Below are 14739 nucleotides of genomic sequence, written 5' to 3' on the forward strand. Positions count from 1 at the left end.
GCATATTGCGAGTTAGCACTATTAATAGCAGTGATTGATTGACTGAAGTTTAAAGGTAACAAGTAGTAAACAAGGAAAAAGGATGAATTTTGTTAACAATCCATCAACTAACCTCTGCTCTGATTTGCTCTTTTGACACTTGAAAAAAATACAGTACTTTAATGACAAGTGGAAAGTGTCTAAATAATCTTGTACAGTGATATTTTCACCTAAGACCATAAATTGTGGCACACAACCAATGACAGTTCAAGAGTTGACAGTTAGGTTAAGTGTTGCTATCTAAGATAAGGCCTTCATTTGTTTATGATATTAAGAATCATAGAAATGATATATTAACAGAGTAGATGTTGGTTTGAGTAAGGCCTACTGAAGAGCAAATGATCTTGTAGAAGTAGATTGCTAAATGGTATTACAAATGAAAAATGATTTAGCTTTTGAATGTTTGTCTCATGAGATTCAATGCCATTGCTGTAGAATCCTGCAATTCACTTGCAAAATGCAGGGGGATCAGTACTAACCATCACATATCTCTGGACAGAGCAGTCTGTAAATGTTCATAATGCAGCTCAGTGTAGATGTTTTATGGTGAGAGATCTAAATGGTACTTTCATTTGTGGATCAATTCAAGATTCTTGCTTGGATTTTGTATTGCATTGTACATGTGGAATTTAGTGTGTTACTCTGTCATTGTCTCACAATGATTAAGGATGACTTCAATCTTTGTGGTTAAATGTCCCATAGCCTTAAATCTGGATTTATCAGTGCTACAGGGTCCTAATGTGCTACAGCATATAAGGCCCTAGTTTGCTGGAGCACTGCTACATTAAACTAAAGGCAAAGTCTGTTTATTCTGTAAGATTTGTCTGTTCCTTCTTTAAGATCCTTAACTATACAGGAGTGATCCACATAAATCTGCAAGAGAAAATGAAGGCCCTAATTTTTTGGGGCCTTTCCACCCCACACCTGTTATGTGGTGATAAGTTGTCACACAATATTTCCTTGCTTCAGAGCTTAAGCTTTCTCGGCATAACCTGTACTGCCAATATCATCCATGAGAGAGTAACAGTTCTTTGAACACAACAAGGAAGTAAAGATAGGAGGATTTTAGAGAGCATGGTTTATTGCATATCAGATATGAAATTCTGAGATGGGCTGCTGCATGGAAGCTGGTAATATCCTTTAATCTTGTTAACACTAGAGGATGCCAAAGATGTGCTAGACTTTCTACTTAAAAAAAGATAGCATTCATAAGACTGCTATTGTAGCACATTTGAAGTTAGAACAAGAGAACCCCTGAGTAACTTGCTCATGAAGGTAACTGTAAAGTAATCATAAGGAAACTGACCAAAGGAAATTGACCACAGTATGTTTACCTTGATGAAAACTATTTTAATCAGAAGTGGTACTTATGTTTCTGCTAGTCCCGCAGACCCTTCAAAAGATCTCATGAGAATACTATGGATATTAAATTTGTAGTCCAGATTTGCATTGTCTAAAAGGCATTTATTCAAAATTTAGCATAATTTATCAGAAGTTTGGATTTCTTCATGTTATCACTTTTACTGAACATGATCTCAAGTGACCTTTTTATTTCCATGGTGGCTAACATTCATGCTTTTTCAAATCTTATCAAATACCTGTGATTGTGCCATGTTCTTTGACAATAGTTTTTGGGAATAAACATTCTTGTCATTTTTCAAGTTCCACTCCCAAGGCTTTATCAGAGGGCAACCTTTAGATTGAAAATTTTGTACATAACAAGGAGTTCATTAAACAGAAATACCTACACCTCTGTTTCTAGGATTTGGGTAGTTTTTATTCCTCTGGTTTAACATTGTTCAGTTGGGCCATGTAAGTTGTTTTATGATTACTGATTACAATAAAGAAGAATGGTAGTACTGGTGAAACTTTTGGTTGTCTTAATATGGCCTAACACATAGTTTATTCTGGTGGCAGGGCTGTCAAACATTTGATTAATAATTAACCCTCATCAAGGTGAATACAGTTGTCAAAAGTAGGAACTAATCAGAGGGCCTGTGTTGTGCTGTTAGCTCTCAAATCTTCAAATTTTGGAAGAATTAAGTTTTTATAACAACAGGTTTTTTATACAAACCCCGTTAATCATATACAGTATTGCCTTATTTTCATGGATGTAAAACCCTAGCCACACACGAGCCCTTATGGAACAAAGAGATCCTCGTGATACTGCCTAGTATTGAGAGACTCCCAACTACACCCTCTCTTTCTTGTGTGACTGGGCACTAGTGCTTCATAGATTCCTTTGAACAACGAGGCATAATCTTGAAGCATCAAATCAATACATAGTATTCTTGAACTCAGCAGTGCTGACTTAGATGGCAGAAGAGATAGCAGACTTTGATAGCAGAGTAATGTTTTCTTTTCTTGACATATCCATGTAGAGAGTTCATCAAAGACTTCTCAGAAGTGGTGAGATTCCCCTCCAGGTGGAACATCCATTCTTATATTTTACCTAGATGCCTGCATTACTTGAAGTGCATGAGGTAAAAGTCTTTATTCATTCATTTGCTAGTTAGGTTTCACAGCAGCTACACCACCCTCTTAAAATGTGTTGAAAAGGTATATCTTTTTGTATCAAACCCTCATTTTTTAGGTGAAGCTTACCCTCTGTCATTAGCTTTATCTACGGCTACTTGGCGCAGGTTCAACAAGTGTTAAATTGAAAGAATCATTAACGAACGCCCATAATAGTTACCACCGCCCTTTGGAGGGTGAGGATAAGACAGCGAATGTTTTGGTTTTCATTTTTCTGTCAGCGAATATGGCCAGAAGTTCAGACAAGTGTCCTAAAATTTTGGGTTTGTTTTCTTGGTTAACGAATGGGTTGTTTGGATTTTGGTCTGTATTTGGCAATATGGATTCTTCTTCTCAATCTTCATTATCAGAATTTATTAGATTTTGTAATGTAAGGGTTGCAAGACCAGATTGGATTAATTGATGTACGTACACACAAACTATGCATGGATCATCGAGAGGTGAATTGCTCTTCAGACAACCTTTGTGACCATTGCAAGGATTGGTCTTTTTGGAAGAGATAGAGATGGTGAATTGCTGAATTAAAAGACTTAGGAAAGAGAGTAAACAGAACAGTCTTGAATCCAGGTTTTATTTAGAATTAACACCTGGTCAGGAAGATTGAGATAAGTCTATAGTTTCTTCTCTAGTGGATATAGATCCTTTTACACGCAAATATCAGCTGAGGGTAGTAGGCTAGTTTTAATGCAATTAAGATATTGACTCGGTTGAATTTAGAATTGAATTTTGAGTAACAAAGTCAGTCTTTTGCATTGGCAGGAACAGTGTCCCCTCGCTCCTTTGGCCTCTCCGCGGTTGCAGCCTTGCCTGTCACCTCGGCACCCCTGCCAACAGGCCTGGGAGTCCTGGGGTTTCCAGACAAGGACCAACATCCCAGGATGTTCAAGGACTGTGCCCTCTGTCTTCTGCCTTTGCTTTTGGTCCTCCATGGACAGAGTTAGCGGTGGCATAAGGACAATTATGGTAGGTGTGTATCTTCAGTAGGTCTAGATTTTGTGTTTGACCCCATTGCCCCACTGTTATTCTAGTGATTCGTCTCAGCCAGATAACCAGTCGCAATCCATAGTGAATTCTGCCATTGCGCCTGAAGCCTTCGCCAGCAGCCCTGAGTCTGTAGTTAGGCTATCAGGAGTAAGCATTCGCGCCAGTTCACCCCTTTTATCACCGATGATCTTAGTTTTGTTTTTGACAAGGCTACTGTTATGTCCATGCCCAGACTTTTTTGGTTTTTATGGAATGTTTTTGAAAGCTTAGGTTAAGCCTGCCAGATATTCCCATTCGCTTGTTAGTCCGTCAGTTTCCGCAAGGCGTCAAGTCCGCGTGCAGTTCCGCATATGTCTTCAGCCTTGCAAAGCATTGTTGAGTTCAAACGAGGCATTAGCAAGTCTGTACGGCTGATAGCAAGTCCGCACAGTTGTCTGTGAGTCCGCACGGTTGTCAGCAAGTCTGCACAGGTGTCAGCGATTCTGCATCAGTGATTCCACACAGGCATCAGTGAGTCTGCACAAGCATTAACAAGTCCGCAGGGGCGTTAGCGAGTCTGCGTGGGTGTTAGCGAGTCCACACAGGTATTAGCGAGTCTGCACAGATATTAGTGAGTCCCAGGTGTCAGTGAGTCCACATGAGGCTTCTGCAAGTCCGCTCAAGGCGTCAGGTAGTCCACTTACTGAGAGAGCTTTTGACTTTTAAAGTTTCTGCCAGGTGGATTATGAGATCTTTAGCACCCGGTCTTGTGAGACCATCTGGTTCTGGGGCTACTTTTGTCCCTGAGGAAGAGGACTCTTATTGGCCTTGCTCTTCCTGACAGCATTATCCTTTGCCTCCTCCCCTCTTAAAAGATTAAGAGAAGAATGACAACCAAAACATTTGCTGTCTTACCCCCACCCTCCAAAGGGTGGGGGTAACTATTGGGAGCGTTTGTTAACGATTCTTTCAATTTTAACACTTGAACCTGCGCCAAGTAGCTGCAGATAAAGCTAATGATAGAGGGTAAGTACCTAAAAAATTGATTTTATCATAAAATTAATTATTTTTAAAGGTAAAAAATATTAAGTATTTTATGACTCAGCTGTTATATATTGTAATTTCAAAATCATATGGAAATTATTTTTTTGTTATTGCTGAGAAAAATACATTAGTTGAGATATATACACTTGGAATGTAAATAAGATTCCATCACTGTAAAAAGCACAAAGTACTACAGCAGTGAAAATGAAAGTTTATTTTTTTTTTTTTACTAAATTAACTCTTAAACGCCGAGCCTCTATTTACAAAAACGTCTCCCATATGCCGGCGGCGTTCGGGAGTTAGTGCCGAAGCGGAAAAAAAGTTTTTTAAAAAAAATCACAGCACGCTTAGTTTTTAAGATTAAGAGTTCATTTTTGGCTCCTTTTTTTGTCATTGCCTGAAGTTTAGTATGCAACCATCAGAAATGAAAAAAATATTATCATATATAAATATTGAAATATATGACAGCGCAAAAAAAAATTTTCATATATAATTTTATACAAATCGCGCTGTGAGCAAAGCGGTTAAAGCTAACGGGTTATTTTGTTTTTCTTTGTATTGTACACTAAATTGCGATGATTTTGGTATATAACAAATTGTAAAACGATCAAAGCAACACAGAGAAAATATTATCACAAAATGATGCATGAATTAAACGCGCTGGACGTAAAAAATTTTTTTCAAAAATTCACCATAAATCGAAATATTGTGCTAGAGACTTCCCGTTTGTTGAAAAATGAAGCTAATTGATTGAATATTACTACACTGTAAGTGTTTTAGCTTACAATTGCAGTTTCGACCATTTTCGGTCGAGTTAAAATTGACCGAAAGTTGAATTTTTTTCTATTTATCGTGATTTATATGAAAATATTTCAAAACTGATAAAAGCTACAACCATGAGTTATTTTCTGTTGTATTGTACATGAAATTGCGCACATTTTTATATATAAAACTTTATGTAACGACTAATATAAAGCGGTGCAAATATTACAGCGTGTGAAAGAATTTCTGAGATGTTCGGCCGAGTTACAGCGGACGTAAGGAAAATGTTTTTTCAAAAATTCACCATAAATCGAAATATTGTGCTAGAGACTTCCAATTTATTGTAAAATGAAGTTAAATGATTGAATATTACTAGAATGTAAGAGTTTTAGCTTACAATTGCGTTTTCGACCATTTGGTCGAGTTAAAGTTGACCGAAGAGTTGAAATTTTGGCAGTTATCGTGATTTATGTGAAAATATTTCAAAACTGATAAAAGCTACAACCATGAGCTATTTTCTCTTGTATTCTACATGAAATTGCGCACATTTTCATATATAAAAGTTTATTATAACGACTAATGTAAAACGATGCAAACATTACGACAACGTGTGAAAGAATTTCTGAGATGTTCGGCCGAGTTACGCAGAGCGAAGGAAAAAGTTTTTTTTTTCCAGAAATTCACCATAAATCGAAATATTGTGCTAGAGACTTCCAGTTTGTTGCAAAATGAAGGTAATTGATTGAATATTACTAGAATGTAAGAGTTTTAGCTTATAATTGCGTTTTTTGACCATTTCTGTCAAGTTAAAGTTGACCGAAGGTTGAAATTTTGGCAGTTATCGTGATTTATATGAAAATATTTCAAAACTGATAAAAGCTACAACCATGAGTTATTTTCTCTTGTATTCTACATGAAATTGCGCACATTTCCATATATAAAACTTTATGTAACGACTAATATAAAACGGTGCAAACATTACGACAACGTGGCGAAAGAATTTCTGCGCGGACTTAAGGAAAAAGTTTTTAAAAAATTCACCATAAATCGAAATATTGTGCTAGAGACTTCCAATTGGTTGCAAAATGAAGGTAAATGATTGAATATTACTAGAATGTAAGAGTTTTAGCTTACAATTGCGTTTTTACCATTTGGTCGAGTCAAAAGTTGACCAAAGGTTGAAATTTTGGCAGTTATCGTGGTTTATATGAAAATATTTCCAAACTGATAAAAGCTACAACCATGGGTTGTATTTTGCTGTATTTTACATGAAATTGCGCACATTTTCATATATAAAACTTTATGTAACGGCTAATATAAAACAGTGCAAAAATTACGACAAAATGACGAAAGAATTTCTGAAATTTTTGCCGAGTTACATGTGGGCGTAAGGAAAAAGTTTTTTCAAAAATTCACCATAAATCGAAATATTGTGCTAGAGGCTTTCAATTTGTTGCAAAATGAAGGTACATGATTGAATATTACTAGAATGTAAGAGTTTTAGCTTACAATTGCGTTTTTCTACCATTTGGTCGAGTCAAAGTTGACGAAGGTTGAAATTTTTTGTAGTCGACGACGTGCGATGCGTCCACTTGACACCCAACAGACAATTTTAGTCGACGTATGATACGTCCAGTAGGCGTTTAAGGGTTAATGAAGTCTTCTATAATTTTTTTTATAGAAATTCTGTAGATATAAAATGACCAAGTGAGATTCATAATTACAACACTAATATTACAAAACTTTTTTTGGTATTTGACATTTTAAAGACATGACCGCAAGAGTTTGATAATTTCCCCAACTGCTGGCTTTAGGGATGTGGGAGGATTTCATAACAGCATTGGTAGTTATTCATTATCCTAAACCATGTAGTATTCTTTAGCACTTGCTAGCAAAGGTAGGTGAAATATATTGCTATCAACAGCAGAGTAAGCCAGCGTTGGTGAAAGAGGTCAAAGATGAGGCGGTTTTGTCTCAAGGATTCCACTGTTATCTCATTAGCTGAGAAGGTAACAGGAAGATGGAGTTATCTACAATACAATTGTACCTTTCCTATTAAGTAATATAACTAATTCTGGATGGAGGCACTGTATTGGCCTTGGTTCTGCACTCAATCCTAAATGAAAATTTGGTGACCTCATATTTAACCTGAAGGGAAGTAATTTCAGCTAATGAGTCTTGTGTGAAGGGTTCTGTTTCAAATCCAGGCTCTTGACTCAAGAATACTGTACTCAGTCCATCAAAGCCTAAGGCAGATGGAGGCTTCTTTAGCTGTGTGGACACATCTTGAGGGTACTTTGGTATACAGTAGCAGTACAGTAGTGGTTATCAATGGTAGAAACTTTTTTGATAGCTTACCAGAAAATGATAGTGAATCATATGACACTGCAGAGAACTTGGATTTTTTGTTAACTGCAAGGCTAAATACACCAAGTTAACAGATAACTGCTTTAAGGGGTAAGGATCAACAATGTGGAAGGTTTAGTTTGCCTGACTCAGATCAGTCAAGAAAACTCCCTAAGACAGATAATTTTAAAAGGGGGAATGATATGAGAAAAATAACTGAAAAAGAAGTATTAGACCATGAATGAACAGACAGACTTCAAAGACATCTGTCATTCACAGAGAAAATTACTCTGGGGAGACGACATGTAGGAATTACTAGCCAAACTGTGATAGTTCAAGGGTTAAATGGGATATACAAAGTTTATTGCTAATGAAGGAGAGACCTGGGAAGTGTCATGTTAGGATTTTTGCCAGTGCCTGCTTTTCCCCAAACCAAAAGTTTTAATGGATGTTTAAAGAGAAAATTGGAGAGTTCACCTACTAGAGGTTCAGGTAGCAATAGTTTTGTTCTACTTGGAAGCACAGTTATGACATCTGGTTGAGATAGGTGGCTATGTTGTAAAGTTACAGTATTTGCTGTTTTAACAGCGTAGTAGTTACTGTTATGTGGATCAACACAGGATAGTATGCATATAGTGTATTGTAATTTAGCAAGGTTTGGTTAAGAGTTTTTGTGTGATGCAGCATGGGTCATCCTTCATTGGGCAGTAGAATATTATACAGTAGAATATTATACAAGGTGGAACATCATGCACAGTCAGATACCTTAAGCCTTATGGATATTTGTAAGATATGTGACAGCAGCACTTTAGTCCAAAGGCATGTGAATCTTAAGAGCTTATCAAAAAGCACAAACAAATATTAGTTTTGTTTAGGAACATTTGGAAAAGCATACCAAAAATTGGCATGTCAGTCTGCTTGTACTCAAAGAGTATTATGTTGGTAAAGGGGCTGCCTTAGTGGGTTTTACACAGAAGAGGTAATTGCTGCAGGCTGACATGGATTTTATTTTGCAACTTCTGTAATGTCGAAAAGAGGGAGCAGCTTGTGACAAAAAATAAAGAATACAAAGAAAAGTGAAGGGAAATTAACTGTACGACAGTAGATGTTGAATGAAGAGGTAGAGGATATGCACCTGGTCACAAAATTTCTTTAGTTCACATATAGTGGCCACACAAGATTAGTGACACCATCTGTTATTGTAACCTCAGCATGCTTTCTGTAGTTTGATTTAGTGGAAAATTTTGTGTACCACATATACTGGGAAATTTAATGGCCATTCTATAGCCCACCATCTTGTTGATAATGCTATCAACACAACTCTTTCCTCACAGGAACAGTAATGAAGTCTTGCTGCTTTCTTGCTTGTAGAAGAATATCACCTAAAGTGTGCCTTCAGTGGCACATTAAATAACACTATACTGTAGATTCTTTGCAGCATCCATTTGGCCTTAACTACCATTTCATAACAGATCCTTCATGTGAGCCCTAAAGGAGTGTATAAATGTAACTTGGTGGTCGTTATAAACTACCATAATTTATAGTAATAATAAGTAGTCTTCGCTTTTTCTGCCATGTGCACTTATTGTCTTATTGACCACTAATTGTGATTTTGAATATTTAACAATATTTGGTACTACTTTTGACATTCAGCTTTCTTTTCTTAAGACCTGAGAAATGTCATCTAATGCCGCTGTAAGACTAGATATTGCTTGTAATGATTCGTGAACTGTGTCTCCAGAGATTATGGTTTTAATGTCACAAGTATCAGATAGCCCTTTGTTGGCCGAGTCGGTTGAGCTTTAGACCGTCATTCGATGGGCCGGAGTTCAATTCCCGCCGCTGGCTGATGAAGAGTTAGAGGAATTTATTTCTGGTGATAGAAATTCATTTCTCGCTATAATGTGGTTCGGATTCCACAATAAGCTGTAGGTCCCGTTGCTAAATAACCAATTGGTTCTTAGCCACGTAAAATAAGTCTAATCCTTCGGGCCAGCCCTAGGAGAGCTGTTAATCAGCTCAGTGGTCTGGTAAAACTAAGGTATACTTAATACTTAACAAGTAACAGATGTTTTGTTTTACCATTATTTAAATTCTGGTTTATTTGGGTGTCAGTTGCCTCTTTATTATTCTTTCCCCAAGATGGTAGCTGAAATTGTAGTCATTGCCAGATGCTATCTTGCTAACTTTCTTCCACAATCTTTCTTTCAACGGGGAACTTTCATTAATGCTTTTCTTTATGCACCCCAAGTAGTAATGTGTCCTACTTGCTTTGCTGAGTATTAGTATCCACACTGTTGAGGTGCCAAGTCACTATGCTACTCACCATCACAAGTAATTAATTCCTCTTACTGGTACACAGAGCTCAGTTGGACATGTAGTAGAACATGAAAGATTGTGTCCTTTTGGGGAGCCAGCAGGGTGTACCATTTGTTGGTCATATCCCTGATTTCTCAGTCAGCATATGCTTGCTGTGCACTTGCTTTGTGGTGCAATATAAAGCTGGTTTGGTGTCATTTTGAAGTTAGATACGTGTACTTTATTGCTGCTTATTAAAAAAATGTAAAACAACATAAGGTAAAAGCCAGCAGAACATGTTGAAGTTTGCTGATGAGATCATTATAATCTTAAGGGTTGGAATGACATCATTTGGTGTCATCTGAATCCTAAATGATTTAAATTTATTTTTATTGCAGTTAGTTATTAGTGTATATAGCAAGAATTTTTTTTATTACATTATTTAAATACGGTCACATTTCATATGGTGTTTGATATTTAAGGTAATAGTTTTTTGGCATTGGGTTTGTATAATTATTGTTAGGTTAAACCACTTAATAATAGTAATCATGTTCTTCAACAGCTAATAGAAATTCAGCAGATGGTCAGTCGATCTCGAATGTTAACCGACAGGTTGATCCAGCTGAAAGAGAAAGTTAACCTCATTCAAAGTGATGAAGACCAGTGCTGGTGGGAGCTTATAACTCAGATAGAAAAAATTAAGGTATAAGTAAAACTGCAATTGTTTCAGGCACATTCATCTTGTGTCAAGTATATCATTCAGTAGAAGTGTTTATTGTACTTTATGGTTGTTGTAAGAAAAAATTGTCAAATAACTATTGTAGAATCTTAATCTCTGCTCTTTGTTTATTGTTCATCTTTCAGGGAGAATTAGATGGCATCACACAAAAGTTCCGAGACCCGCTGTTCCTTGAAGTGTCCGTAGGCTGACTCATCGACGCAGAAAGAAAAGGGCTAAAATGAAGAAACGACATAAATTGACAGTTAAAGAAAAGAAAGAACAGAGAGAATTATGGAAGAAAGAGGGAGAAAGAATAGATGCATGGCGAGAGAAAATACGACAAGTAGAGGAGGATAAAAGACGAGTAAGTGTATAGTTAGATTCAGTTTCATCTATTGATACTTTGTAAATTCTTAGAGCATTTCTTTTCATTGACAGGTGTACATTAATACAAATAAAGTCCATGTATTTCAGTGCCTTTTTGTTGCTTAATCCTGACATGTTTGCTGACAGGATACTGATCTTTTCTTAGTGATATTTATTTTTTTGCAAAAGATATTGTAAGAAAATTCGTGCAATTGATAGACTTGATTGGTACAATACATGCCACAATACTGTAAATAGCTTTGTGTCAGAAGGATAGTGGTGTTTGGAGTTTTAATGCTCATTTTTTTTTCTGCATTTGACCAGTTCATTGACTTGATAATTTTACTTTAAATGCCTTCATCCCAACTCCAGAGAGGGATCCATATATGGGAGAATGGCATTAGCTGTGCTTTACTGAAGAATATGGTCAAAAGACCAACTGGTTGTACAGTGAGTGACATTGTCATTATATGTATGAAGTAAAGATTTTTTCATGTATGATTCCAAGAAACAATTTTGTATCTCAGAAATTATGTGAGAAGTTGACAGATAGGATTGGAAGGGATCACAGTATAACAAAACTAGTATCAAAATTAAGGTAAGTTCATTCATGTCACTTTGGATTATTAAGTGGCTTAACAAAGTCTACTGAGCTAACTTGTTTAAGGTCTCACAGGGCTGGATTGTCACTTTTGAAATTTCACTATCCGTGTTGTTGAAAATGGCCCTAATTTTTTTTTTATTGGAAGGGTCATGGGCTAAGCTAAATTATTGATTTTAGGGTTACCTGTCATGAAGTTAAAGCAGTCTAGTATGGGAATTATTAATTACAAAGCACACACAAAATTTTCCAGTACATATTTAGGAAATAAAACAAGATGAGTGAATACAGTGTTGCAGGCTAGAATTGAAAATAAGAATAGTTGCCACATAGCTTATACTGTATCATTATTGTTATTATTTCAAGCCAAGCTACAACCCCTTAATAGGAAAAATGAAATACTACAAGCCAATGGACCCTATAGGAAAAGCAGTCCAGTAGGTACAGTATAAGGGACTGGAGAAGAAAAAGAATGAATTATGAAAGAGAAATAAAAAAAATAGCAATGTTATAATAGTCAAGTAGCAAAAACTATGAAGTGAAACTCATGTTGTATGTTGTCCATACTAGGGTACAAATTTTTATTTTTTATATCAATACACTTGGCAACAATTGGTTCAGTTGTTGAAGTTTACTATCAGTAGCTAGGTGGGTGGTGGAAGAACCACCTGCTTACGTAACTGTCAACCTCACGTTTTCTTGGCCGACATTGAGTCGACATCTCAACTGCAGCTGGGATTACAGAATTCGACTTTGTTTTTGAAACTTTGTGTTAATATTAATGTTATATATTGTGTTTATGGTTGTTTAATATTTCAGGGATACAGTCCAATACCTTCCAGCAGTGGATTGCTAGGGTTTCCTCTTTGTCCTTGGAGAATAACCAGTTAATGGGAGAGGAACTTGGGTGGGTTGAAGGGCTGACACTCCTGAACTCTCCCCAATTCCAACTTGCTGGGGAGGTGTTGGAACTCAAGATGCAAACAGCCGTCCGGAATGTAATTCGTTTGTAAGTAGGGTGGTGCCTGTACATTTTCTTCAGCTCTGGTTGGTCAGACCCATGCAACAACTAATGACTAGTTTTTGCAGTTTTTGTTGGTAGATGGAAATTTCTTAGGTTTACAGCAAGCTAGAAATTTTCCTGGAAGAGTTTATGGCCTCAACTGAGAGTCTGCCTTCTATTCCTGTAGGAGGAACACCAGTCTTGCTCCTCTTGGGGATCAAGTTCCAGGAGATGTAGTTAGTCTAGTCTTGATTCCTTTTGCCTGTCCATGTTCCTACAAGACTCTTTGTGAGATGGGGTTCCTTTTGGCTGTTGAACAGGTTGTTGATTGGTTGCTGACGCTCTTCCCTTGTGGTACATGTAGTTCTGTAATATGGGACAGATTGGCCTGGCCCCAAGACAGCAGCTCCAGATTCTTAGGAATCAATTTTGTTTATGGTTTTTTAGCTCCTTTAGGCTGGTTACTGTCCTTTTAATAACTAAATCTGCTGCTGCCTTGTGTGGGTTAATAGTGGTATCTTGTGGTCCTCTGGATGAGGTGGCTTCCTTCTTGATGGTAGGCATGCTGTTCTTTTCCTTGACTCACATGCTATGTGTACTATATGTCCCTGCACTGTCCGCTCTTGTGATGAATATTTTGTCCATACTGCTGTATATTGTAGCAGAACAGGTCCCTGTGCACAATACCAGTCAACTACCTGATTGTTACTAGCATATAACAGTGCTATTGGTTAACATACTGAACCTGACTCATCCTGTTTTATTTGGACCTCTCCAGAGGTTAATAAGGAAGAGTCTGTGCATAGGACTATTGATTGTCCTGATTCCCTTTGAAGACCATCACCAGCATGATTGGTTTCCTGTCACTGTCTTCTTTCACTACCATAGAGGAACTGTCTTGGTCTGAAGTGAATCCTTTAGGGCCTGTAAGGCCTGAGGTTCCTTGCTTACATAACTGTATCAGGCTGAGTTTTGGGGGTCTTTTCCTTGAAGCTTTAGTGTTATTCATGTGTGCACAATCTTGGGAAGTAACCAGGGCTCCTCCTGAGTACCCAGTGTCATCCATTAAGCACACACAGACTTTATACTGGAATCTACATTTTTTTTCTGCTTTGGTTTCCACTTGCGCTGGGCATGCTGTCTCTTTGCTGACAGGCCTTGCTGTTTGGTGTTGTTGGTTCAGCATCCACGTTCTTATTGATTCGTTGCCATCTTTACTCCCAAACTGAGTCTGACCTTATTTGACCTTATATCCAAGCAGGGGCTCCTGCAGTTCAGTTGGTCACTGTGGTTACTGACTTTTCTCTAGGGAAGTGATTACTTATTCATTCAGATATTGCTCCAGAAAATTCCACTGACAGTGTTCTTGTTTTTCACCAGAAATCTAGTACTGGTAATCTCCTCCCAGCAGACAGTTGCAGTGTTTGGATTTGAGCTTTTCTTCATGCCACTCTTCTCACCAATTGGTGTTTTCTTATTGCCTTTTAGATTCTTGGAGAGTACGTAGTACTGACCCCTGATTTAGATATTTGAGGCTTTAGGTTTCTTGTCAGTACCTAACCAACCAAGAAATTGTTGCTTGTTTTACCTGATGCATTTTAAAACTGAATAAAAGCAATTTATTTAGGATAATTTTTTTCATAAATGACCTAAATTTTAATTTAAAAATTTACTGAAAATTGTATGTGGTTCCTCCCAAATTTTTAGTGGGAGATCGTTACGAAAAAGAAGAAATAATCAGCAAAATTCTGTCATTTGCCTTCATATACCGCATATACTTGCGTATCATGCGACTTTTGAAGACCTAATTTTAAAGCTATTTTAAGGGGGTCACATCATACAGGAGATATAAATTTAGCGTAAGTAATATTCACTTATTAGTATCATATTATAAAATACAAGCAACGAATATGAATGTTTTCCATGAATCTTTTAAAAATTTATGCTTTACTTCACTGTATCCAATAATATTGTATATGTTTTCATATTATTATTGTATTATACAATACAAACATAGCGATCAATGTTTTGGTTTGGAAATCAGTTGAGGACAATTACGAG

General features: G+C 36.9%; 1 protein-coding gene across 6 annotated transcripts in view; it reads left to right on the plus strand.

The window, feature by feature from the left end:
* LOC136839322 (programmed cell death protein 7-like) overlaps positions 1–14739 on the plus strand; it is a 59877-nt gene that overhangs the window by 9534 nt on the left and 35604 nt on the right. For 4 of the 6 annotated variants that reach the window (XM_067105203.1, XM_067105207.1, XM_067105205.1 and 1 more), the window contains exons 1-2: positions 10551–10690; positions 10852–11072. In XM_067105203.1, coding sequence (XP_066961304.1) covers positions 10947–11072 — 126 coding nt within the window. In that variant the 5' untranslated portion in view covers positions 10551–10690; positions 10852–10946. Of the gene's footprint in view, positions 1–3333; positions 3574–10549; positions 10691–10851; positions 11073–14739 lie in introns of those variants that run through there. The other 2 variants (XM_067105202.1, XM_067105208.1) reach the window with 2 other exon arrangements.

Source organism: Macrobrachium rosenbergii, chromosome 6 (genome assembly GCF_040412425.1).
Source record: "Macrobrachium rosenbergii isolate ZJJX-2024 chromosome 6, ASM4041242v1, whole genome shotgun sequence".
In the NCBI taxonomy this organism is placed as follows: Eukaryota; Metazoa; Arthropoda; class Malacostraca; order Decapoda; family Palaemonidae; genus Macrobrachium; species Macrobrachium rosenbergii.